At 42.9% G+C, this 26,514-nt stretch overlaps 1 protein-coding gene across 8 annotated transcripts in view; it reads left to right on the forward strand.

Annotated features, from left to right (window-relative positions):
- The window catches only part of LOC117267239 (ryanodine receptor 3), a 168,041-nt gene that overhangs the window by 43,556 nt on the left and 97,971 nt on the right, over positions 1 to 26,514 (forward strand). For all 8 annotated transcript variants that reach the window (XM_078175018.1, XM_078175022.1, XM_078175019.1 and 5 more), the window contains exons 4-21: positions 475 to 549; positions 2,687 to 2,765; positions 3,323 to 3,435; positions 4,675 to 4,774; positions 5,426 to 5,519; positions 6,359 to 6,433; positions 7,024 to 7,180; positions 7,819 to 7,983; positions 8,425 to 8,546; positions 9,459 to 9,639; positions 11,429 to 11,564; positions 12,908 to 13,003; positions 13,347 to 13,465; positions 16,616 to 16,749; positions 19,412 to 19,653; positions 19,908 to 20,100; positions 23,208 to 23,424; positions 23,506 to 23,610. In XM_078175018.1, the coding sequence (XP_078031144.1) occupies positions 475 to 549; positions 2,687 to 2,765; positions 3,323 to 3,435; positions 4,675 to 4,774; positions 5,426 to 5,519; positions 6,359 to 6,433; positions 7,024 to 7,180; positions 7,819 to 7,983; positions 8,425 to 8,546; positions 9,459 to 9,639; positions 11,429 to 11,564; positions 12,908 to 13,003; positions 13,347 to 13,465; positions 16,616 to 16,749; positions 19,412 to 19,653; positions 19,908 to 20,100; positions 23,208 to 23,424; positions 23,506 to 23,610 (2,403 nt within the window). The remainder of the gene's footprint in view (positions 1 to 474; positions 550 to 2,686; positions 2,766 to 3,322; positions 3,436 to 4,674; positions 4,775 to 5,425; positions 5,520 to 6,358; positions 6,434 to 7,023; positions 7,181 to 7,818; positions 7,984 to 8,424; positions 8,547 to 9,458; positions 9,640 to 11,428; positions 11,565 to 12,907; positions 13,004 to 13,346; positions 13,466 to 16,615; positions 16,750 to 19,411; positions 19,654 to 19,907; positions 20,101 to 23,207; positions 23,425 to 23,505; positions 23,611 to 26,514) is intronic.

Genomic DNA, 26,514 nt, shown 5'->3' on the forward strand with positions numbered 1-26,514 from the left:
GTCTTTATCCCCCTTTTGCATCTCTACCTGTAGAGATTTACCATTTGTTCCCCTCCTGCATCTTTACCCAACCCCATAAGCGGCGGAGTCATCCCTTGCTAATGTTGACATTGCATCGGAGACTGACAGTAGCTGTGCATCCTTCCCACATTCCTGTAGTCGGAGTGCTGGAAAGATGAGCCCGTATCCTGTTCGCGCACGGATACAGGAGCCAGAAACACCATCTCCTGTGGCCAGTCAGATTGCATGTCTTCATTGGAGAGATGGGGTGGCAAAAACCCTCCCCAGGAGATATGTGGCTTGAGGTCATCATCGCTGGCGAGGAGGTCCTCGCTGAGGTCAACATTCAGTGTCAGAGGTCGGGTGTAGATTGGAGCGGTTGGAGGGAGACCACTGGGGCTGTACTGTCAGGAGCTTGAGCTGACATGTAACTATGTGTTTGTGTGTATATGTGTGTGTGAATGATCTCTGTAGGCAGCGCAGAGCGGCGGACACAAGACCCTTCTGTACGGACATGCCATTCTCCTCCGGCATTCCTTCAGCTCCATGGTAAGAGATTGCACGCAATCAGTGTCACCATCATGAAAAAGGAAATTCAAACTGGATTATCACAAGAGCAGGATTAAAAGGAATAGTGTGTTAGATTTAGGGGGATTTAGTGGCATCTAGTGGTGGGGAGTGCACATTGCAACAAGCTGAAAATTCTCCCGGTTAGAATTCCTTCAGTGTTCACTGTTCAGGAGGTTTTTACTGGGAGCCAAACTGTCCGCAGAGGTCTCCTCCACCAGGTGATTAAAAGTGGTAAAAATACTGAGTGATGGCCAACATGAAAACACAAATGGCCCTATCTACAGCCAGTGTTTGGTTTGTCAATTTTGGGCTCCAGTAGAAACACAGGAGTGAACATAGCAATCTTTGTGGGTGAGGACCCACTTCCTGTGTAGATACAAAGTACTCATTCTAGGGTAACGAAAACACTACTGCTCTTAAATTCAGAAAGACAGAAAAAAATACTTATAGCATTACATTACATTCTCGCTGATGTATCCCCCTAAATCCTACACACTGGACCTTTAAACGCCATTGAAAGTCTTTTAACCTTTTCTTTTATTTGTTGGTTTAATAGTCTGTCCGTTAAGGATAAGAACAGCCTTCAGAGCATAGTTAAGGCTTGCTCCAAAATTACTGGAGTTAGACAGAGAGACCACCAGATTCCCTCTGGGAGAATCAGGTGGTTAAGAAGGCAAAGAGCATTATTAACCAACCTCTCCATGTCCTGTCTCAAGAGTTTTCACTGTTGCCTTCTGGTCATCGATACCTTGTACCTCTGAGCAAGACTAATCGCTACTCGAAATCTTTTATCCCTTCAGCTATTTGGTTACTAAACTTAGATGGTAATTAGTTTAGCAAATAATGTCCTGACAGAATAGAAGAGATTAAGGTCTTTCTTTCTTATATTTATATTATACTTGTATCTTTTTACTGACATTTAACTTAACTTATGTGCCCAATCAACAATGTGGTTGTCTGTTTTACTGGACTGTGCTTGGCATGGATTAGTGTGTTGTTGTTTGTACATTGTGGGATGGGGAAGCTACAAACAAATTGCCCCTCATGGGATCAATAAAGTTGTTTCTATTGTATTCTATTCTTTTCTATTATAGGGCTGCAACTAACGATTATTTTCATTGTCGACTCATCTGTCGATTATTTCTTTGATTAGTCGACTAATCATTTTATTGAAAAATGTGTTAAAATGTTGAAAAATGTCGGTCTGTCTCTCCCAAACCCCGAAATTATGTCATCTAATGTCTTGTTTCGTACACACACCAAAGGGTTTTAGTTCACTGTCATGGGAGAGTGTATAAAGCTGCCAATATCTGAATATAAGAAGCTGCAAGAAGAGTATTTTGGGGTACTTTTATTGTACTTCTCTATGAAAAATGACTCAAACCGATTAGTTGACTACTAAAATAGTCACCGATTATTTAAATAGTCGATTAGTCATCCATTAGTCGACTAATTGTTGCAGCCCTGTTTTGTTAGCAATTTAAGTGTATGGCAGGCAAGGTCTTTAGATTTAGGGGGATTTAGTGGCATCTAGTGGTGGGGATTGCAGATTGCAACCAGCTGAAACTTCTCCCAGTTAGAATTCCTTCAGTGTTCTTTGTTCAGGAGGTTTTTATCGAGAGCCGAACTGTCCCCAGACGTCTCCTCCTCTCCAAAACAAATGGACCAGGTGATTGAAAGTGGTAAAAACACTTAACAAAGCCATTTCATGCTAGGAAATATGTGTTTTTCTGCTTTTGTCATGGAGGGGCTCCTAATTACAATGGCCGTTGTGAAAACATGAACAGCCCTATCCAGAACCAGTGTTTGGTTTGTCAGTTTTGGGCTACTGTAGAAAAATGGCAATCTCTGTGGGTGAGGACCTACATCCTGTAGATATTAACGACTCATTCTAAGCGAACGAAAACACTACTATTTCTAAAGTCAGGTGATTATACACTAAAGGAAACATACTTATTTTATTATATTCCATTTTTGCCCATGTATCCCCCTAAATCCTACACACTGAACCTTTAAACGCCATTAGCAATTTAAGTATATGTCAGACGAGGTCTTCCGCAGAGGAGCATGTGTGACAGCTCCATCTTGTGTGGTTTGATGTGTCTGTTGACCACAGTACCTGGCCTGTTTGAAGACATCAAGGTCGCAGACAGATAAGCTGTCCTTTGATGTCGGCCTGCAGGAGGATTCAACAGGTAAAAGAAAAGCTCCATACAGTTTGCTTTTATCCACCTCTTTCTCCCTCTTTCATTCTCGCCGGCTCTGTCCCTTTTTGTCTATCCCCGTCTTTGTTCCTGTGTCCGTCTGTTTGGTTTCTTTCTCTCTGTCTATATCTGTCTGCTGTCTGCGAGCCCTCCCTCTCTTTATCTCTCTGTCTCTGCTCCGTATTTGTTCATAAGCCTGTGTTATCTCAGTTAATATTCCCCCGTGGAGCACTGTAGACAGACAGTGTGGTGCTTTTGTCGGCGCTGATTACATCTTTGCTGCACATTTGCATTATTTTTTATTTCACACCATATAACCGATGAGCAGTCGCCTTAGTATGACTTAAAAAGATTGTTGCCATGGTGCAGCCACATTCTCATTTTTGCCTGCTCTTGCCTTATTGTGTCATTTGTAACTGCAGATGACACTCAGACAGTAGCAATATGGTGCTCTCAAGCAGTTTACTATATCTGGTTGTTTAAATTAAGGCAAGACTTTTGGACTATTTGCTTCCAGCTTACATATGTGTGTGTGTGTATCATCGTAGGTGAGGCCTGTTGGTGGACGATCCACCCTGCCTCAAAACAGAGATCCGAAGGGGAGAAAGTGCGCATCGGTGACGACCTCATCCTCGTCAGCGTGTCCTCAGAGCGATACCTTGTAAGTTGATTGTTTGCTGTTTGATCCTTGAAGCTGTAGCTACTGTGTGTACGTGTGTGTGTGTGTGTGTGTGTGTGTGTGTGTGTGTGTGTGTGCATATTATAGAGGTCTTAGCAGGAGAGCATCAACTCTGCTTCCCCTGATGTGACAAAATTCCAGATTATCCCAATCCTGTTACTACATGCTGCACTCTCCCCATGACCTCGCTCCTGCAGGAGGCTTTAACGGTAAAAGCAACAACTTTCTCCCTCTGGATGACTGCACGGCTGCAAAAGCAAAATTAGATCTGCACTGGCAAGGTCTGGTTTGGTGGATTATGCTGCCAGTGCCAGTTCAAATGAGCCTCTCTTGTTTTCATCCATGTCACATCCCCACGTCGCACCGCCATCAATAATGATTATGTTCCTATTGCACTCCTGATCTGACCTTTTCAGCAGTAGGCTTCTTCTTTTACTAACATGTCCTCCTGCCCTCTAAGCTTAGCATCATAGCACTGTGCAATGTTAAACCCTGGAAACATGTCCCTTGTGATCCATGAAGTTGGTGACAGCAGCCAGCAGGCTGTGTTTACATCCCCCAGTGGCGGCAGGGGCACGGCCAGATGACCACTATCGCCTTACAGTCACCAATGTCAATCGGGTAGTCTGTCCCTGCTGTCAGCCACACAGTGGTATGTGGGGACAGCACCTAAGGGCTGCGGAGGGACTCTGGAGAGGGATGATCAGGACACAGCTGTCACAAAATTTGTTTTTTGGGCACACAGAAGTGGGGAAAAACACACCCACTCATACACACACATACACATAGCGTTACAGCCCCCCCAGATGGTATAAATCCCCAAGCACTCAAGGCATCTGCCCGTCATGTTTATGGTTCTCTCAGCACTCAGTGATAAACTGGATGATAAACGATTACAGAAACTTCAGCTGAACTCTGTCTGACAAGTCAACATCACATCTGATGTTGAATAAATGGTTCAATTTACCAGATATCAGAAATCCAGTGTCGATCTTTCTGCAGAACACACGTTTGTTTGCTATCGGATTATCCTTTAGAGATTTATTCACAAACAAAATGTTTATTATAGTCTTAATCTGACAGGTTCAATATCGAACAGAAGAGATTTCTCATAATAAAAACATCTTTACATCCTCTGACAGATAAGCCCATGCACTGTACCTAGTGTTGATGTATGCAAATAAGTAAAAGCCGTGTGTAATCTTCCCTTCTTTCCCGCAGCACTTATCCATCTCCAACGGCAACATCCAGGTGGATGCTTCTTTCATGCAAACCCTGTGGAACGTCCATCCCATCTGCTCCGGCAGCAACATAGAAGAAGGTACACACAAAACTCCAGCCTCTATTTTTTCTTCACATTTTTTTCCCCCTCCAATTTTCTCCATATTACTGTTTTTTTTCCCAGCAGTTAGTTGAGGAGAGACACCCAATTATTTTTAAAACAGTGTGTTTCAGAATTAAATAAATTTTGCTGTTCTATTTGTTAAAAAGCATCTCATTAAACTGTTTTTTGAAATCATGGAGGATCTGATTATTTCCAGCCTATTATTTTAATATTAACAGTTTTATTGTTTGCACACATTCAACAAAGGGAAATGGGAGGTAGGGGGATGACACTTGGAACCTGCAACATACATTAAATCTTATACATCCTTATTTAAAAGCCATCTTAATAGGGAGCAAGCTACTATTTTCAAAGTGTGCAGACAGTGTCCCAGTGGTCTTCCAGGCCCTTATCAAAGTATTTTAATAGGCATCAATGGATGACTCCTTTTCATGTCAGAATAACCAACGTTTTCCAAAATCAGATCTCTTTGGATTGCTTTGTTGAGAAAACCTAAATGCAAAAGTGCATCGTAAAATACAACCCACATTTGTGATCTAGATAGTCCACCTTTTTAGATTGCATCTATGAGATCACATGCATTCACAGCCACTTTATCTAAATCTTCTGTCCTTTCTCTTCCAATAGGCTACCTGTTGGGTGGTCATGTGATGCGGCTGTTCCACGGACACGACGAGGTAGTGGCCATACCGGGATCAGACCAGAGTGAGGAGCAGCAGAGGTGCGAAGCAAACCACACTGCAGCATTAGGGGTCACCCTTCAGTGAAGGCAAAGCAGTTATGTAGCACAAGAGAAGCTAACTGACCTACGAGTTACCCATAGTTCCCTCAGCCCCCACTTTGCTTCATAAAAAGGCCTCTGACCGCCGTGACACTCTGCTCTCTGGGGAGCCAAAATGGCTGCTGTGTTATTTTTATCTACAGTATAGACGCTCAGTGCCAACACAGATAAGGTAGGCCGCGGAAAAATGGCACACTGGGCTTGAAGTGGGTCAAAACAGCGGGTAAGGCCCATTCACACTCAGCCAGGTGCCAGGAGATGTGTGTTCCTCCTGGGCACAAACACACATAACCACATGGTGTCTATTTTTAGAACAGAGCACGGCGAATATGGAGGCGGGATTGGATACAATTTCCCCGCTTTGGCTTTTTCTCCCACTGTTGTCCTTGAAATTCAACAGAGGGAGCAAGCTGTTTTAGAGGTCTTACATTTTTCTGGGGCAGATCAAACACACTCCAAGCTGTCAGCGAGGGGGTGATGAGCGATTTCTTTTATCTCTGGACCCAGTCACCCATATCGCTGATAGACAGTGTAGCTGTGGGTTATCAGGGCGCACATGTCTCTGTTTGAAGGATGTGATGCCGCAGACGGCAGAGTAAATACAACCAGTGTTTATGTGTACATGCACATCCTCCTGGTGAATATCGCCGTGACAAATGAGAGTAAAGAGGTGGTGTTCGTCTGAGCCAGGATGAATGACCTTGACAGTATCAGTGGTGGCTAGATGTTTAAAAGCATCCACAGACAGACACCCACTCATGCTTCTCTGGCATCCCCAGGATAGTCAACTATGAGACGGGTAAAGCCGGTGCCAAGGCCAGGTCCTTGTGGAGGCTGGAGCCGCTCCGAATCAGGTGGGTTGTGTTTCGCATGATTTTATCTGTTTCTTTTCCTTCCTGTTTCTCACTACCTTTTTTTGATTTTCCATCATTCTGCTATTTCTCCATCCCACCTGTTTCTCTGTATCTGCTGTTTTCTCACTGCTCCCCTTTGTCCTTTCCTCCCTCTCCCTACCTATGATTTAATGCTGCACTGTGGCCTCTCTGTCTCTTTATTCCTCCGTCTCCCCTCCTCTCTCTCTTCTTCTGTCGCTCTCCCTTTCTCTGTCTCCTCTTTGATGCTGGCTATTTTACAGCCTCACAGGGATGCAGCCTTTCCTTTGTCCGTTACAAATCTTGTGTCAAATACGATATTTGTCACATCTACTGTGTTTTTAACCCCGGTTTGTTTTGACTTTTCCGAGCAGAAACAAAAGTACATGATTAGAGAAAAGTTTTCAGCTATTTGCTAATTATTCCACCACATGGCACGCGAGATAATTAACAGCTGGCAGCGTTGTTTAGATCGACTAATTAGCAGATATTACGCTTCCAGGGTTTATGAAACGCACCTTTTTCTCCTTGTGTGTTTGCTTCATTTCAATGTGTGTGTTTGACCTTGACAGCTGGAGCGGGAGCCACATCCGCTGGGGCCAGCCCTTTCGACTGCGGCACCTGACCACGGGTCACTACTTGGCCCTGACTGACGATAGGGGGTTGGTGCTGCAGGATCGGGAGAGGTCCGACACCATCGCCACCGCCTTCTGCTTCAGAGCCTCAAAGGTTAGGGCGCGTACGCACACAAGGACACAGCGTGTATTCTCTTGACTCCCCCGCTGTTCCTCAAGGTGACCCGCCTCACATGGGATTAACCACACACTTCCTCATTAAACGTCAGCGGGAAGGAGTTACAAAGCTTTACAAATGAACCGCCCACTCCCCTTGAACTGGAAAATCATCAATTTTCCAAGGACAATGAAAATTATAAGAATTATTGGACCAGTGAAAGCTACACCGTAGAGGTTAATTTAGCTGAACTTGCCGACTCTGACTGAACCGTCCATTTAGCCTTACTCTGTGTAATGGAGTTTCTAGATATGGCCAGTGATCGTGAGCCAATTAGTGACCCTTCCAATGTGGATTTAAAGCATGTATTACAGAATAAGTGAAGTCGTTTATCACTGAGGCCCTCATGTCGATTATGGGTTGTAGTTATGTCTGATCCTAACGGCAAAACATGCAGCTATCCCACTGCGATGGATAGAGCCACAAACAGCAGATGCAGCTGACATTTGGTTGGTGGTTGATTAGGAACAAATCTGCATGCACTGTGTCTGAATGTTTATTTTTTTTGTGCCAGCGTGCTCATGAGCGCCACACTGACAGCTTTGACATGTTCATCTTCTCCTCCCCCTGCGCAGGAGAAGCTGGAGCAGAGCCCCAAGCGGGACATCGAGGGCATGGGAGTGGCGGAGATTAAATACGGGGACTCGCTCTGCTTCATCATGCACGTGGCCACGGGACTCTGGCTCTCCTACCAGGCACCTGATGTCAAATCTGCCCGTCTGGGTCCTCTCAAGAGACGAGTAAGCGGAGGCAAACACGGGGCATGCACACTGTTGCGTCTTGAGATGCAGAGCACATAGAAAAACAAACAAAATTAATAAATAAATGAGATTCCTTGGAGCGGATAATTATTTTGTGGGTAATTAGTTGATTGAGTTAAGATTATTGTCTATTAGTTCATGCCTCTACCTCCACTAAATATAAACCTCGTCCCTTGGCTATTGTGGCAGACGTGATGGAGGTGTGCGCGCGATCATGTGCCTGACAATGTGTCCTCCGTGTAAACACAGCCAGATAGCCTGTAGTGTCAGCACCTGTGTTCCAGACACTGTGGCTCAGCGCTGGCTGATGGCTGGACGTTTTCGCTCCATTAAATTTCTTCCTCTTCCTTTTTTTTTGGGGCCTGTATCGTCTCATGACAATGTCTCACACTCTTTCTCTTCCTGTCATGCCCTCTCAAGGCGTGCCTGCACTCGGAAGGTCACATGGATGACGGGTTGACCCTGCAGCGCTGTCAACACGAGGAGTCCCGTGCCGCACGAATCATCCGCAACACCACATTACTCTTCAACCGATTCATCAGGTATGCTTGCAGTAACTGTCCCTCACCGATGCACGCCGTGACGTGATTGCACAAATTGCCCAATTAAACCAAATTACAGTTCACATTTGTCTTGAGCCACTTTATGAGGGTAATCTGCAGAATGTCTTGTCATCGGTACAAGTTGTGTAAGTGCCACGCTGATGACGGCTGAGCATAATTAGTAGAGATGATAAAACAAAGAGTCCCCAACTGCATCATCAAATCACAGATGATGTCTAAGAACCAGACATCTCAAAGCCCAGCAGACTCTCACACAGTCCACACAAATGTGATGTAACGTCCCTCCAGATTGCAAACGCACCCAGTGGAGAGGTAAGCTCTGGGCCTGCGAGTTTTGACTGAGTGGGGTGCCAAAGCCCCAGACAGCTCACTCAGTGGTCCAGTCATGCGTTTCCAAATGGCAAACATTGCAGCGGTGTCACGGCTATGCACTGCCAGCTATGAAAAAGGGAGCCGTGGAGCACGTAAGTGGATGCTTCCAGTGCCCTTATTTGTTATCAAACGGCCCGCTGTCCCCTGGGTCGGGCTCGTGGGCCACTCATGGCGGGAACATGTGAGAGTCTGTCAGCCTCCCCTGCGGCTGTGACACATACATCTCCCCGCACCCCTCCCACGCGTACGACAGGAGCTATTTTTAGCAGGCCAGCGGAAATCAGCATTTCAGCATGGATGAACCTGTGGGCTAAACATTGTGTTAGTCATCATAGCCGCTCCGCAAGTCTGCTCAGCCTCCCAAATTAGAGTGTCTTTACCAGGAGGTTATTGTGATGAATGGGTGTATTTTGAAAGCTATACATGATCACGAACGTAAGTGGGAACTGCTGTCATGCCTGCAATGAGGGGTTATTTGTGTGTTGACGTCACTGTGCCCTCTCTGTCTCTCCCTCCCAGAGACCTGGATTGTCTGGGTGTTAAGAATAGAGCACTGGTCGCGCTGCCTGTCGAGGAGGTCCTCCAAACTCTCAATGACCTCATCACCTATTTCCAGCTCCCTGACGCTGAGCTGGAGCACGAAGAAAGGCAGATCAAGCTGCGCTCGCTCAAGAACCGGCAGAACCTATTCAAACAGGAAGTGAGTTTCACCATTTAAAGGAAGGCGCAGCAAACCAACAGTCCATGAAATATCAATTAATAACACAGCGAGCTGTTCCGCAGTGCAGCAAAATATTAAAAGCCCCCTGGAGTAAAGAGCTTGACTTGTGATTGAGGCAATTTTAGTAAGTGACTTGCACGTATGAGTGAGCCGCAGAGCAGCGGCAAACTTGCAAAAGACAAAGTATGTGAAAGGCGAAAGCAATTGATTCTTTGTGGTGTGTTTCAATGCCATCTTGTATTTGGAGGCATTGCATTTGAAGGTGTCAGCAATTCTGGTGTTATAAGTTTTCCTGAGGCTGGCACGGGTGCACTGAGGCTTTCTGCTAAGCCTCTAGAACCTAAATTGCTTTCATCAATTACAAAATGTCAGCTGCCTTACTGAGGGGGCCTATGATGTCAACTAGCCATACTCCTCTTAAAGGGACAGTTCATCCCAGAATCAAAAATACATATTTTTCCTCTTACATGTAGTCCTATTTATCGTTATAGATCGTTTTGGTGTGAGTTGCCAAGTGTTGGAGATATCGACTGTAGAGATGTCTGCCTTCTCTTGAATACAGTGGAACTAGATGGCATTCCGTTTGTGGTGCTCAAAGCGCCAAAAAAAAAAAAAAAAAATTGGAAAAACTCAACAGCAATGTCTCTTTCTAGAAACTAGATCCAGTTACTCAAGATAAATCTCAGACCTTGTTGTGAGCAGTTTTATGTAGGAACTATTTTCTTTCTACTATTGTACATCCACCAACGGTATCACGGAGCAGAAGGAAGCGTGCATCTGCTGCTAGCTCACCTAGCACCACTAGCACACCACATTACAGCTCAGGTGAGGAGCACATCATTAGTGTTTACATCTCATGCTGTAATGATCATGAGCCTCTTGTCCATGAGTAGATGCACGCTTCCTTCTGCGCTTTGATACGGTTGGTGGAAAGAAAATAGTTCCTACATCAAACTGCTCACAATTAGATTTGTGGATTATTTTGTGTAACTGGGTCATGATTCTGGAAAAAGGGACACTGCTGTTCAGTTTTGAAAACATGTTTGTGATGCTTTGAGCACCGCTGAATGCCTTCTAGTTCCATTATATGCAAGAGAAGGCAGACATCTCTACGGCTTATATCTTCAACACTCGCAAATTACACCAAAACAATCTAGACTGATAAATTTCGGTTTGGTTAGGTAAGGGCAGGTAAGAGGAAATATGTCATTTTGATTTTGGGGTGAACTGTCCCTTTAATCCCTCCAGGCTACAACAATGTGTCACCATATCCTCAAGCCAGCATACATGAATGTCAGTTAGCTCACTGAAACATGAGTACATTTCTGGTGCTTTCAATATTTGCAAATTATGCATATTTCAGCAGTTCATCTCTCAGCTTATTTACCTGTCTCTCTATGATAACGACACATCTTCGTCCCACCCCTAATGCATTGCACTTAGAAGGTCAATTTGTCACTGTAGACAGCTGACTCATGATTTTCCCTGGCATTATAAATCATCTGCAATTTCCATTTTGTCTTTTCACGGCGCCCATTTAGCATATCTGATCACTATAGATATTTCTCCATGGTATAAATCACCATGACACAACCACCAAATGGGACAGTGGAGAGCCATCGGGGCTGCGTTCAAGATGGTGGAGTAATTGAATGCTGCAGAAAAAGAGCTCACCAAATTAAGTTGTCATACTAATGAGAGCTTGTTATTAATATGATGTGTATAAAATGGATGTCATATTTTGGTTATTTTCATGTGTGTTTCTTAGGGCATGCTGACGCTGGTGTCCAACTGTATCGACCGCCTGAACGTCTACAACAGTGCCGCCCACTTCGGGGAGTGTGCGGGGTCAGAGGCCGGGACAGCCTGGAAAGACATTCTGAACCTGCTGTATGAGCTGCTGGGTAAGGAGCCGGTCTAGCACACACACATATGCGCACACACACATTTAAACCGATCCCCGACTGCCATCAATCACAGAGATGGGAGTCGTTGTTTGAAAATAAAGTGGCTTTAGTGGTGATGAAGAAGTGCGCTGACCTGATATTTAACCAGCCTTTTACAGATGCCACAGTGGAGAATTATATTCAGAGGTTGCCCAAATTCTTGTTAACACACACACACAGACACAGACACACACACTATACAGTAAATACCCCATCTCCAACATTTTTGGGGAGAAAGACTTGATGGCATTTAGCTCGCTGCATTCAAAAGAGCGTTCCAGTTTATGTGATGTGCTTCCAGAGCATCCGCACAACAAGATCAGTCACCACACACACACACACACACACACACACACACACACACACACACACACACATAATTTGGGGCGGCCCCTGTTGGCCAGATGGCCTTTTAGCCACTGAATGTCAATCCTCATCACAGTGCTGTTTTCCGTTTCATGTCCTTGTTCTCGCTGTGCTCTTTGTGCTCCTATAGCACAATGTCATCAGCCGTGCCTTTGCAAAATCACTTTAACCTCTTGCACTGCCAGCATATGCTCCGTCAGATATAAATGTATCTCGCTAAAGTGATCTGGCAGGGGAAAATTCATATTTCTTGCTCTCCCTCTCTGTCTGCTGTCTCCTGCTGCATCTGATGAATATAGTGTTTGGCTGGAACATTTCCTTCACCGGTTGTGGCATTAAAGATGCATTCGCGAGCATGCATGATTTTTTCCTGTCATGATTCAGATATGGAATATTTCTAAGAATGCGGACGGCCCATATGTAAAGTTTATCTTAAATGCTGCCACACTGAAGCCCCTCTGCCCTCCAAGTGTGTCCTTCACACTCTTATTTACACTGATTTCACCCCCTGGCTTGTATTAGTTTTCCAGCCACGTCTCTCTCTTCCCCCGTTCCCTCCTTCACACACCTGCTCCGGCGCAGCGCTAAGTGGATTTGGGACGCCTCCCTCCTTTCTTCCCTGTCTGTCTGCGATGGGTGACCCTGTCTTTTTTTTTCTTTCTTTTTTTTCCTAGGACATATGTGGGTGTGTTTGCTCTCTTGTGTTTATGTCTTTTCTCTCCTTGTGTCATTCCCTCCCTCTATCTTAGGCACCTTCCAAATTAATATGTATTAGGGTGTCAAAGCAGAACCTTCCTCAGCTTATTTAACGTATCCACCTTTGGGTGACATTGTTTTCGCTGTTTTACTGAAGGGGATCCATCAAACCGCTCGGGACAAAAACTGTTTTCTTTCCCGTGAAATTGTCTCATGCGCACCTTGCTTGTGTTCTGCAGCTGCGTTGATCCGAGGGAACAGAAACAACTGCACCCAGTTCTCCAACAACTTAGACTGGCTGGTGAGCAAGCTGGAGAGACTGGAGTCTTCTTCAGGTATGCTCATTACCATTCTTATAACACACTGAGCCTCCGATGAAACGTCACTGCGAGATAACTTGCATTTTCTCCGTCAGAGACATCAAAAAGCTTTCCTTTCACAGCAATGCAGCACTCGTCGACAGGGACATGAGTCTTAAAGGATGTAAAAAGATGACACTGCTTGCTCAGAAATTATATAGGCACTTTTTAAGTGTATGATAAAGAATGAAGCAGCAGCAGTGTGTGAACAGTGTTCCCTGTTAATCTATGCGGACTGGATATCTCTTTGACGAGTGTCCTCTGGTGTGTCTTTCTCTTCTGCGGGTGTTAACTAATTGATGAATTTGCGGCTGTGCAGGCATTCTGGAGGTTCTGCACTGCATTCTAATTGAGAGCCCCGAGGCCCTCAACATCATCCAGAGAGGACACATCAAGTCCATCATATCACTGCTCTACAAGCACGGACGCAACCACAAGGTGAGCAGCGAGTCGTGCCTCTATAGTCGAATGTAAATCTGTGGGTACCATCTCTGCTGTGATGTAAGATAATGACACATCAGGGCTCAAGGAGAATGTGGAATGAGCCCGAGTGGAAAATAAAGATGGTGAAAAGAAACCACACACTGAAACTGCAAATTAGTACAAGGTAATAAAACAGTGAAATATTTTTGTAAACGAATAGTTTGACATTTTGGGAAATGCGCTTATTTGCTTTCTCGCTGAGTCAGATGAGATGATCTATACAAAGCGTTCGTCAGTAAGTTAAACATGCAGCTGGAGCCTGCTTTCAATTAGCTTAGCTTAGCATAAAGACTACTGGGGCAGCAGTAGCTCAGACCAAAGGGACTGGGGTTGGAAACTGGTGGGTCGCCGGCTCAAGTCACTGTTCGGACCAAATATGGTTTTGCCTCCTGAGCACCCCTGAGGTGCCAGTCCATGCATGTATAGGTCCTCTTTGTGCATGTGTGTGTATTTCAGGCCTGTGTTTATTTGACAATAGAGTGAAATAAAATGAATAAAGTATATCTTCCTCTTCTAGCTAGCCTGGCTCTCGCCAAAGGTAACAAAATCTGTACCATCACCTGAGACCAGTAGCTTCCTGGAGTCTCCGCTGGTTGCACATAACTTTATCTACAAAGACTGTAGATAAAGTTGGATGACATGTCTCCACTTACTCCCACTGTACAAAAATGAAGCCAAAATATCCTGGATATGGCTGCTGCCATCTTGCGTTGGTGGCATAATTTGGAGCCATAGTCTGCGCAGTAGCAATTATGGCGGGATTGAGTTTTCTCCCATACACCTGTGCAACCAATCGTGAGCAGCACCATTGATTGCAAGCACACATATTGACACACAAAGTTGTCAATCATGATGTCAAGCCTCCTTTTTATAGCATCAAATTAGTCATTAAAACCAAGCTTATCAGAAAAATGAACACTTGAACATTAGGAGTTGGAATCTCCAGGCACCTTATGATTTGATTTGATGATAAAACAATTATCAATGCATCCCGATGCATCAAAATTTTCTCACTGTGTGACTACTACACCTTACAGTCCCCTGCCTGTATAGGAATAACAAAATGAGGGGGAGGTGGCATGCTCCACTGTTCTGTTTTCCAGAAGTGGAAAGCAGCCTCTCCGCTCTGTATAAGCTGAGGGAAAAGACAAGACGCTGAACAGACTGGGTGTAGGGGCTTTGGTTAACGTTAACGTCCATCTCAAATGTAATTATTTAGACATTAAATAAAACATGCTTGCAACTGCTGAGTTTTGCGAATAAGTTTTTTGAGTTTCGCTCTCGTGTGTCCACGATGTAGACTGTCTCAGTGCTGCACTGCTGTCGTGGTTGATTTCTGCCTCTTTCATTTTGTCAACATCACATTATTAATAAACATTATATAATCAATTGTTAACATTTGTGGATCGAGGCTGAATCGTCCACATCCGCATCCAGATGCATCTAAGACTTGATCATTTCCCCACCCCTATTGAACATACATCAGTGTGATAAGAACTGACAGTATACTTCGATATTTTAGTTTGGCCCATGTCCCATCCACTAACATGAAAGGGGTGGGTTGTATGACGTATACTGCAGCTATCCACCAGGGGGCAATCAAGATGTTTTGGCTTCACTTTTGGGGAGCTGTCAAGTCATCCATCTTTATTATCCAGTCTATGCTCCTTACCAAGAAATAGTCCGGCACATAACCCCTGTTAAATCACAGAATGTAATTTTTAAATTTTGTTTTGTCCACATTAGACAACTGAGATTTAACACATTAACCAGTGAGCTTTAGAGGTGCTGTTAGGTGGATTTTGCTATTTAATTTGGAGAGCTGTTTCCCCTTGTTTCCGTTAAGCTACGAAGCTAAGCTAACAGGCTGAGCTGGCTCCCGTTCATTTTTACCTCAAGGCGTAAAAGTGGTATTAATCTTATTATTTAAATCTCAGCAAGAAAGCAAGTAATTTTTTTTTCCAAAATGTCAAACATTGCTTTTAAAGGTCTAGTGTGTTGGATCTAGTGGCATCTAGTGGTGAGGGTTGCAGATTGCAACAGACTGAAACTACTCCTGTGTGCCAGGCGTGTAGGAGAATTATGGTGGCTGATGTGAAAACACTATTGGCCCTATCTAGAGCCAGTGTTTGGTTTGTCCATTCTGGGCCACCATAGAAACAACATGACGGACTTCATGGAAGAGGACCCGCTCTGAAATTAGATGTAAAAAGGCCATTCTATGATATTGAAAACACAATGGTCCTTATTTTCAGGTGATTATAAGCTAATAAAACGTGAAAATTATGTTCTATTTCTGCCAATAGATGCCTCTAAATCCTACACACTGGACCAGTAAGATTTACTGAAATATCAGCAGTGACTCGAATGTTGTCAAAAACTTTTAGTCAAGCAAGAACGCACACGAAAACCACCTAAAGTGCTTGTTTATCTTGCATCCAGCCATCTCCAGTTCTTTTCTCATTAGGCTCACCAAAATGCTTCACTGGATGCACATTCATTTCCATAACAGTTCCCTTTGGGCCTCTTTGTCACCTCTTCTTGTCTGTAGCTGCTAATTCATTGTGCTTACCTTCTACCAGCATACAAACTTCCATCTTTGACAGACGCTTCCTGGGGGTTTGGTTGCAGAGTGTCCCCATCATGAATCAATCAGTTTAACAGTGAAATGAGACCAGGTGCAGGCAGTCGGCTGGCCCGGGTCATAAATCAGCCTGAGTGTATAATTTAGCTCTGGAAGCAGGAGAAAAGGTCCATTGATAAAGCATAGGTGCTCTGGCCTGTCGCCCTTGGCTGAACTTTCCAGCTCATTTAATTCTACAGCTTTGCTAAGCTAACATCAAAGGAATATTATTGGACATGTTTTTGCCCCCAATAAGCATCTCTGAGTAATTATGCAGTGGTTGCATGGAAAGAATCTGTCCCTAGAGCAGCAACCTAGACAGTGAAGGGGACAAAGATGATAAGTAATTTCTGGAAAGTCACAGATTCATATCCAGGGTTTAATCAGGGGAAATAAGGTCAATGTGAAATCAGTTGTGTTGTGCTCTTCCTCTCAATATTGATGCTTATTTTCCTCCCTGCTGCCTCCACTTTCTGTTTTAGATTCTGGATGTGCTCTGCTCGCTGTGTGTGTGTAACGGCGTAGCAGTGCGAACCAATCAGAACCTAATCTGTGATCACTTGCTGCCCAAGAGAGATCTGCTGCTGCAAACCCAGCTGGTCAATGATGTCCAGAGGTTAGACGGCCTTACACTCAGCACGTCTCCTTTCAACATCATGCTTCTTTGATATTTTAGGTTTTTATTTATTTATTTATTTATTTATCTGCATTTCAGAATTGCATTTGCAAATGCAATGGCTAGAAATAAGGAGCAAAGGTCTCATTTGCCACCAAGTGATTTAAGTCCTCGTCTGTGGATGGTGTACAGGATTGGGTTGCACTAGTTATTCATGAGTCCATCGCTATGTTTGTGTGTAAAATACTTCTGAAAGTCTTTGTAACTACCAACCACCTTTTAAACGATTGGAAAGCACCATTAAATACAATCAAAAACTACAATCAGTAATACAAACAAGAAGTCACTTCATCATTACAAGCTGATATAACCTCAGAATATAACAGTTTAAAGCGGGTAAGTGATATCTAAAGTATATTGTTTAATATGTAATATGTATGTATGTCTTTTGTAATTTTGGTACTGTATGACTTTTTTTATTTGTATGTTATGCATAGATGGAAAAATGTATTTCAGAGTTAGCAAATTGAAAATATTTCATTATGCTAACCTCACTGAATTGATTTAAGCTAGGTTAGCATCGTATCGCTAGGTCCTTTGACGGCTAAAAGTTTTATAATTTGAGGATTCATGTCATTTTCATGAAATCATCCCAGTTCTTACATCAATATTGAACAAAATTTTGATTGAAGTGTCAGGTCAATATGTTACATTACTTGTTTTACTCTTGAGTCTAAATAGGTCATATATTAGCAAGCTAACATTAGCTTTGTCAGTTGGTGCAGTTAGCTACGTAGCATTAGGTGCGTTTCCATCCACATTTTTTTGCACTTTTTCAATGTGCGCATCAATTTGCATATAAAAATGCCTGAACATTCAAATGAAATTTTGAAATATCGCTAAAAAGTTCTCACGCTTGGAGGAGGTGGTGCATCGATAAAAGGTTATTGCCAGTAAGTGCAGTGGAAACGGATTCAGTGAATAACGTACTAATGACGTGATATGATTGCATCGATCACGTCAAGCTCTTTTCGTCTTCTCTGGATGGTTTTTGACACGCTTATGTACTCACACAGGGCTGTTACTAGAACTCTTCCAAGAGCACACAGCTGTAACATTATGTGGGATGTATACTTCTGTGTTGAATCCCTACGCTGTACCCTAGGTCGTAGCCTGATGTGCACCTCCCCAGAAATGTTACTACACATCACGGCGACACAGACCTCCTGTCTATTTTTTTAAACTGAAACCATTTCCCTCAGTGGACATAAAGATTTTATTTACTTTTATTTCACAGACAATAAACAATAAATTGTGAAGACAATAAAGTCCCCACAAAATAGCTTTTTATGTCTTGTGTATGATTTATCCTGACTTAATATGAGCAGAGGAAATCTCTGCTATTTGCAAGGCTAATTTATACAATGTAAAATGCCATAGGCTTGTTTATATTTGTTTTGAGAATGTGTTTACTATAAGACAGTTGTTTTGTCGGTGAACCATGTGAATTGTAAGGGAACCAAATTTGGAAACTTTACCTTTGTTAAATGTTGCTGTTGTCTGTGGCTTTATGTGAGTAGAGGAAAAATCCAGTAGCTGCTAGGCTAATTTATACAATGTAAAATGCCATAGGCTTGTGCTAAAAACATTAGCATGTTGTATTTGTGGGGAAAATGTGTCCATCAAAAGACAAATGCCTTGTTTGTGAATGCTGCTTATAGTGAAGCTGATTTGTGTACTTCTGTTTGAAGTTGTCGCTATTAAGCCATGTTTAATGTGTGTTGTGAATCAACTTAACTTTACAGCATGTCACAGAAACCCTGTTGCTGACTAGTGTTTTGGAGGTGTATAAGGCTGCTTAAGTTCACATTTTCTTTTTTGCTGTTTTACCTGATATTTGGTTGGACCTTGCGTTACATTTGGATAGTTGTTAATTACTGAGTGTACATATTTAGTTATAACTCATTCTTGTGTAAGAATTAGCTTGTGTGGTGCAGCTGGGTTTAATTAGGTGATATGTAAATCTCTCACTCACGTTGCAATTAGGTTTAAGTTTGATCTTACAAACAGATGATCTAAGCGGCTCCAGAGCCCTGACCATTCCACTGTGGGTGTGTGTACATTCAGCCTTCCAATCTGTGGACCGTGTAATTGAGTGTACGATGTACACATCTAAAACTACATGTTGAGCATGGACCATGAACACCTAACAACATGGTCTGTAAATTGGACTGTGGTGCATGTGTGCTCAACCATGACATCATAGTTTTGGAAAATGAAGTGGCTGAGGTTGTACCTAGCGTTTATATATCCCATTATATCATATTATCCTTAGATATTTTCACTTTGTACAACTAAAGAAAGCATTTTGGTGAGAGTGAGGTCATTTTAACTCTAAAATTTAATCACACATATCTCTTTGGATCAGTCTCTTGACACTAGTGAAGTGATCTGCTGCACTCTGCCTTGATATCGTCACTTTTAAGGAACTTCCTGAACAAAATACATTAGAAGCAAATTGAATTAACTTTTCCTGAGGGTGGACTTATTCATTAGTTTTCAGAAAAAATACAAGCTATTACAAATGAAAATGGCACTATCTGAGGCTATCTCCCTGCCTCGGAGGGATAACTAATGATTTCATGTTTCGTTTCATTGCCAGTATGAGACCGAATATCTTCTTGGGGGTGTGCGAGGGCTCGGCTCAGTATAAGAAGTGGTACTACGAGCTGATGATTGACCAGGTGGACCACTTTGTGACCAGCGAGCCCTCCCACCTGAGGGTGGGCTGGGCCAACACTAAAGGCTACGCTCCCTACCCTGGAGGAGGAGAGGGATGGGGAGGCAATGGAGTCGGAGATGACCTCTACTCGTATGGTTTTGATGGACTCCACCTCTGGTCAGGTCAGTAGGGGAAGAAAATACTGTGTTAGTGCGTAACTCGGATGATATCATAATAAGCTAACAATGGGCTACAGCCAGGTTGTGTCTAGACAGGATCAGTACCCTGCGGGGATGATCTCCTTGCCCAGAGTGTGTAGCTGTGTGTACGCAGTTGTGTGTTCGGTCCTGTGTGTGTGTGTGTGAGACAGACGTGATCTGTGCCAGCATCACTCATTGGGTTGTATTTCACATAACTGCGTGTGTGTCCCGAACAGGTCGTATCCCGCGGGCGGTTGCGTCCATGAACCAGCACATCCTGACCTCAGAGGATGTGGTGAGCTGTTGTCTGGACCTGGGAGCTCCCAGCATCTCTTTCAGGATCAACGGACAGCCCGTTCAGGGAATGTTCGAAAATTTCAACACAGACGGCCTCTTCTTTCCTGTCGTCAGCTTCTCCGCAGGGGTCAAGTGAGTGTTTTATTTGTTTCTCATGTGTGTTGTCTGAGACGAACACACATTCTGCCACACGCAGAAGCACTCGCAGGTGAGACGGACAAGCCAAAAGAGAAATATAGAAATATGCCGCTCACCTACGCTCGCACAAACACTGCCCTGCATGAAATCCATCTAATCCACCCACTCAGTCTGGTCCAAATTCATTAATCCTCAAAGACTTGAGATTGGACACAGGTAAAATAGGCTGGCTTCGTATTCTGCTCTGTTGCCATGGCGACCGCAGAAGGTGTGATTGACAAGACTTGAAAATGGAATTTCAAGCTCCAGCAGTTTTCCCATGATTCCATGATCGACTCTGACTTTGTAGAGCAATGCAGCACTTTGCATTAACGGCTTTCGCTCTTTGAAGCCCACAGACACTCGACACCAGGAGGCTGGCCTGGTTTTATTTGGTCATGTAAGCCATTAAAAAGAGAATTCAATCCTTGTTACCTAATGAAAGTTAATTCTCACAAAGTACTGTACCTGACAGTGTATGAGCAGTGGAAAGGGAATCGAAAGTCGCATGTGATTCACCAAGTTTTGTAAAGGAATCAGGGTGACTCGACTATTTCTCTCAAAGTGTTACAGCAACATATCATTGTCTTTCAAAGATTCTGGAATATCCTGAGGTAACTTATCTGCTGTGGTGGTGAAGGCTTTGTTTCATCAGTCAACAGCTGTGTTCCCCAGATCGATATCCTCTTAGTATGACACATTAAGGAGACCTTTCAAAAGGTTTTCTGTTTTCAGCAATATCTTTGCCTTAGGTCCAATGTTTAGTGTATGTTTACCTGAGTCAATATGTTGAAATCACCCACCTACAGCTTATAGTCTCCTGATGTTATACTCTTTGAAACCTACACCCTCAGATTTGTGGACAAAACAGATGTCTTGACTTCAGGGGCTGAATGGATTTTTGCCATTCAAACTGCATTTAGAGCGTAATGTCCATTTATTTATTTATTCTTTAATTTTTTTGCAATTTTAACTGAGAAGATAATCCTCACTGATATCATACAATGTTGCCTCGAAACTTAATACAGGGCTAGACTTGGCCCTTGGGAACATAGGGATGACCCTCAGCTAAGCTAGCAGCTCTGTGAGGTTTTATTTAGTGTTCATTATTCCAATATAATACAATATTTTCCAACAACCCATTCTATTGGATTAGATCCCCAAATATAGTGTAACTCAAGTCCACTTTTGTGTAAAAGTGCCCATTTTCAGTTGCAGACTTGCTGTCATTCGTTCCATTGTGTAAACCATTTTGAGTCTCTGCGTCCACTGGGTTATAGTTGGTGGTTTTGTGTCTTTTCAGTTCATTGTTATCATTTTCTTGGCCATTGGTAAGAGTATCCTCAGTATACACCTCCGATCCTTGCTACATCTCTCTTTAGGTATAACTCCTAACAGAAATATCAGTGGGTCTGTCGGGACATCTACCTCTATGATTTTGTCAATTTCTTTCTCAACGCTTCCCCAGAACCCCAAAAAATGTGCGTGTGAGCCCCAATTTTTCCACAATTTCTCCAACACAATGCCACTGAGGTTTCTTTCATATATGACGAGATAATGAGGGGAGTATTAAGATATCTCAACATGCTGATGTTAAGCAGGTATATTTTTTATTTGTTCACCATCCTAGTTCAGCAAATAAGCATTAGCGCAAAGTACATTCAAGACGAGGGCTGGGTATTGGTACTCGATACCTTTAAGGCATCGACCAAAATAACCCAGCACCAAACAGTATCAAAACTTCTCCAGTCACACAACCACTGCATCTAGAACACTGCTGGTCCAGCCACGGGGTCCAGATTTCTTCATAGTGATTAGTTCAAGGTCCACACTGTTTAATAGATTAAGCATCTTACTTGTGTTTGGCTGTGCAGTTGAGCTAGTTTGCTGTCTCTTTCAAGTAGCTGTTTCCCATTCTACAGCAGAAAGTGGCACTTCAAAATATAAGCTCTTTGCCAGAAATTCACTATATTTCAAAATAAAGTGTGTTTTTTAAAAAAACAAGATGTTTGCAAGTCATTTGCAGTACATTAAGAATGGACCCACAACCCACTGTTGGGTCATGACCCACCAGTTGGGAACCACTGATCTAGAAGACAATGACTATTTGTGTGGTTTTTGCTCGCAGCCAATCACCACAAGTTGTCTTCGATTTATTGTGACGTGATTGGCCCACTACCGAAGCCACAACCCATACAGTCTGTAGGGAGGTGAAGTCGAGCGTGATGTGTCTGATGAATTTGGCAACAAGCGTAGTATCATTATCACTTTAAGGGTACTAGTATTGGTATGTGTTTGGTAATACCCAGCTCTAGCACATGCTGATCAGGTTCAGGTATTTGGTAATAAACAGAAGGTGGGGCAAGTTATCAATGCTTTGACTTGATTATGGCACTAGATGAAGTGTCAGGGGGTCACTAAAGTTTATCACAATTCATCCTGAGGGTACATGAACGTCAGTACCAAATTTCATGGCAATCCATCCTGCAGTTGCTGAGACATTTCAATCAAAGTCAAAGTTCAGCATCTCATATGTAAAGTGCCACCTTCTAACCACTTCTATGCGGTTACAACACCTCCGAGCTTGTACTTGAATCTGACCCACTGAACGGGGTGAACATCTCCACGGAATTAAACGTGCCACAAAATGACAGGCACACATCCTCACTCCTCAATAATTGAGGGCTGCAGTCAGAATGGGCCTGGTTGCGTCACCACTACTACTTGAGTAGCTATTTTGGGCAGCCTCCGGAGAGCCTCTTCACAGTGATGGCCTGCGACGTTTTTCTTTTTTTCCTCTGTCTCCGAGCTAAACTTGTCCCTGTTAGAGCAGAGGCTGGAACTGATTGAAGTGGATTTAGAGGAGGAAAAACAGTTACATTTAGCTGCACGGCAGGTTTTCTGTTCACTGGATGCTTCTTTCATTAATAGCTTCCCGATTATCATTTATGATTAGATATATAATTTATATTTACACACACTTCCCTCCAGTTAATTAGCTTTTTTCCTTCCACAATTTAAGCATGAAAAATAATAGATTTAATAACATTTTATCTCATCAGGGTGCGCTTCCTGTTGGGTGGCCGACATGGTGACTTTAAGTTCCTGCCTCCGTCGAGTTATGCGCCGTGTTACGAAGCTCTGCTGCCGAAAGAGAAGATGAAGGTGGAGCCGGTGAAAGAGTACAAGAGGGATGCAGATGGAGTCCGAGATCTGCTGGGCACCACGCAGTTCATGTCGCAGGCCTCCTTCATCCCCACACCTGTTGAAACTAGCCAGGTACACTAACAGGAGACGTGTTAACATGTTAATAACCCTCTCACTGTTTCAGTTAGATTCACACTTTGCCTTTTTCCTCAGATTGTTATGCCGCCTCATTTAGAGAAGGTCCGAGACAAGCTGGCGGAGAACATCCACGAACTGTGGGGCATGAATAAAATTGAGCTGGGCTGGTCGTACGGCAAGGTGACACATATTCCGATTTTACTTCCAAAATCATCACTCTGCATTTTGCCATGTTTCTGGACAAATTAACATCACAGTTACACATTTTCTGAACAGATTTGAGTTAAAGAGCAGCTTTAAATGCATTAGTTGTTGGCAGTATTAGAACTGAGTCATCAAAAGCCTGTACGTCATCTTGCTTTCTCTTTTATAATTTGCGGTTCACACCAAAAAGAGGGTAAGTGGAAAAGAAAATTCTCATTCCCCATGTTTGATGCTTTTCATACCATCCATTTAGATGCTTCATTCCAAGTTTGTTTTCAGGCAGCGGAGTCATTGTGTCTGTGTTTTAGTAGAAGTCATGAATTACAAAGTATTGTCTCACCCAAAGGGCAGAACGGGGTGCTTCGGCAGTTCCTGTGCAGCAATAAACCAAGAGGAGAGCTCGTTTTTTAATTGTCTGCATTTAGTTTTTCCTTGTTTAAAACAAGTTTAATTGATTCTTTAAAGACATAATCCGTCATCCAAATGTAAACCCAGGGGTCGCTTTTATGACACATTTATAGTGTGACATTTTGGGTAAAATGCTTGTTTGTGTTTGAGCTGAGAGTTATATGAGAAGATCAATAGTACTCTCTTAGCTTATCTTAGCTTACCATAAAGACTTGAAGCAGGGGAAAACAGCTCGCCTGGCTCTGTTCAAATTTAAAAAAACAAAATAATTTGAGTACAAATTAAACAAGCTAGATACAATTAGTAAGCTTAAGAGACTTTTTTTCAGGGGGAGAGAGTCTGGCGAGCTGTTTCTGCCTGCTTTTATTTTTTTATGTTAAGCTAACTGTCTTCCAGATTCTCTTGACAATCCAAATATTCCTTCAAAGTTTGTTAATATTGTAACACAGTACTAGAACGCCTACTATATATTTTTAATATGATCAGTTCAAAAACACAAAGTTCTTTAATTATTAATGTCATTAAACTTGCAATGTATATGGTAAAAAAATTAACAGCTTGTCCTTTTTGTCTCCGTCGATGACTTTCTTGGTTTATTGTACATTAGCTAAAGGATAATGCCGGTTAAGTGACCCGTTTTGCCCTTAAAGGCACAGATGACAACACAAACAACAATATGGAACGCAGCTCTTATGTCTATAATACAAATGTTTATCAGACTTATACAGGCCTTCAACCTTTCCAGCACCTCAACAGAACCTTCAATTTAGCATGAGGGTATCTGGAGAGTGTGAAATGAAATAACATCTGAACTGAAGAAGTTTATCTTACTTAAAAGGAAACGCTGGTATTTTTGAAACTGGACCCTGTTTTCTTGTGTTTTTGGGTCTAAGTGACTAATGGGGGCAACAATTTTTGAAACTGGTCCAGTATTGAGAGAGAATACATAAGGTTATAAGGTTATAAGCCTTTTCAACACTTAATTGCTGACATGGTGGGTGGACAGTTCCAAGGTGGTTGTCGGATGTCCAGCACCAACCAAGGGCTAGAAGAGGCCTTGCAGCACGGAGCGAAACACACTGCCTCTCTTCACAATGCTGCCCTCAGTATTTTCGGCCTGCTCTGGCTCCACAGGGTTTCCAGTGTCATCCTGCTGCAGTGTAACCCCTACAGACAATTGTGCAGCGTCAATTAACAGCCAATAAAAGTGCTTGTTTTTGCCACTCAGGCTCAGATTGGTATTATACTGTAAATGTCTGACAACATTGAGGAAAGGACCCAACAGAAAAATGAAACATTTTTCTTACCTTTTACTGATCCACTTTCCCGCATTGTCGAAACCAGCTAAATATTCAGCCATGACATTGAAAATATTTTAGATAGTACTAACTCTTTTTGTGTTGTTGTTTTTCCTGCAGTGAGTCACCTTGCTTGATAACAAAAAGCACCAATGCAAGATAAAAAAAATATGTTTCATTTCTCCAAAGGGTCCTTCTAATAACAACCTGAGTCTCTCAGAGGAAAAACAAACTTTTAATTTAGTGCATGTAAACTGACTGTAATGCACAATTACCCGTGGGGATTACAATGCAGCCTGTTTCGCCACTGTGGCTGCAGCGGTCTCTCTCAATACTGAACCATTGTCAAAAATAGTTGTCTTTAGTAATCGCATGGACACAAAAACATGGGACAGTAGAGTCCAGCTCGAAAAATACCAAAGTTTCCCTTCAAGTTCAGGGGCACAAATATGTTAAATACTGAGAACTAGTAGGGGTGCACTGCACAGCACGATACAAGGAAAGAATGTGATATCTAATGACCTTGAACTTTGCATATAAAAGTTATGCTTTCAGCTGCTGCTACTTTCAGTATACTGCTAAAATACAACAAATTGCTTGGTGAGTTAAAGAATAAAAGAATTTTTAAACATAAGAGACATGGTTACATTTTAAGGTGCAGTTTTCTACTGAGACGCCCTTTCAACTAACTCAGAAAATCTCTGAATATAAAGTCACAGTCGTTTCAGGATGTGTTTATCGCGCAGGACATCGCGAAAATGATAATGAAACAATATGTTCTGCAGCCCTGAAAGATGGCTATGGTGCAAATAGTATTAGCTGTATTGTAATTTTGGATGTGGTTACACAGGAGCTCATTCAGCAGAGCCAATAAGCAAAGAGCCACTCATTATTTAGTTGCATAAAAATACCTTTTTTGTGTTGTTTCGTTCCGCAAATGTAATTCTGTAAAAGGAAGAACTGCCAGAGGAGAGATTTCCCACAGAGTTCTTGTACTATTCACAAAAGAGCTGGCTGGTGTTCATTGGACCCACACACACAGCTGCATATCTGTACGCAGCTCTGCATGTTTTCTTGGTAAACATCCGCCATTGCCATGCCGCCTCCTCTGAGCAGCATTGCCAAAGGGATTATTTGGCCTCGAGAGAGGCATAACACCTCTCTCGCTTGGTAT

Source organism: Epinephelus lanceolatus, chromosome 15 (genome assembly GCF_041903045.1).
Source record: "Epinephelus lanceolatus isolate andai-2023 chromosome 15, ASM4190304v1, whole genome shotgun sequence".
NCBI lineage: Eukaryota > Metazoa > Chordata > Actinopteri > Perciformes > Serranidae > Epinephelus > Epinephelus lanceolatus.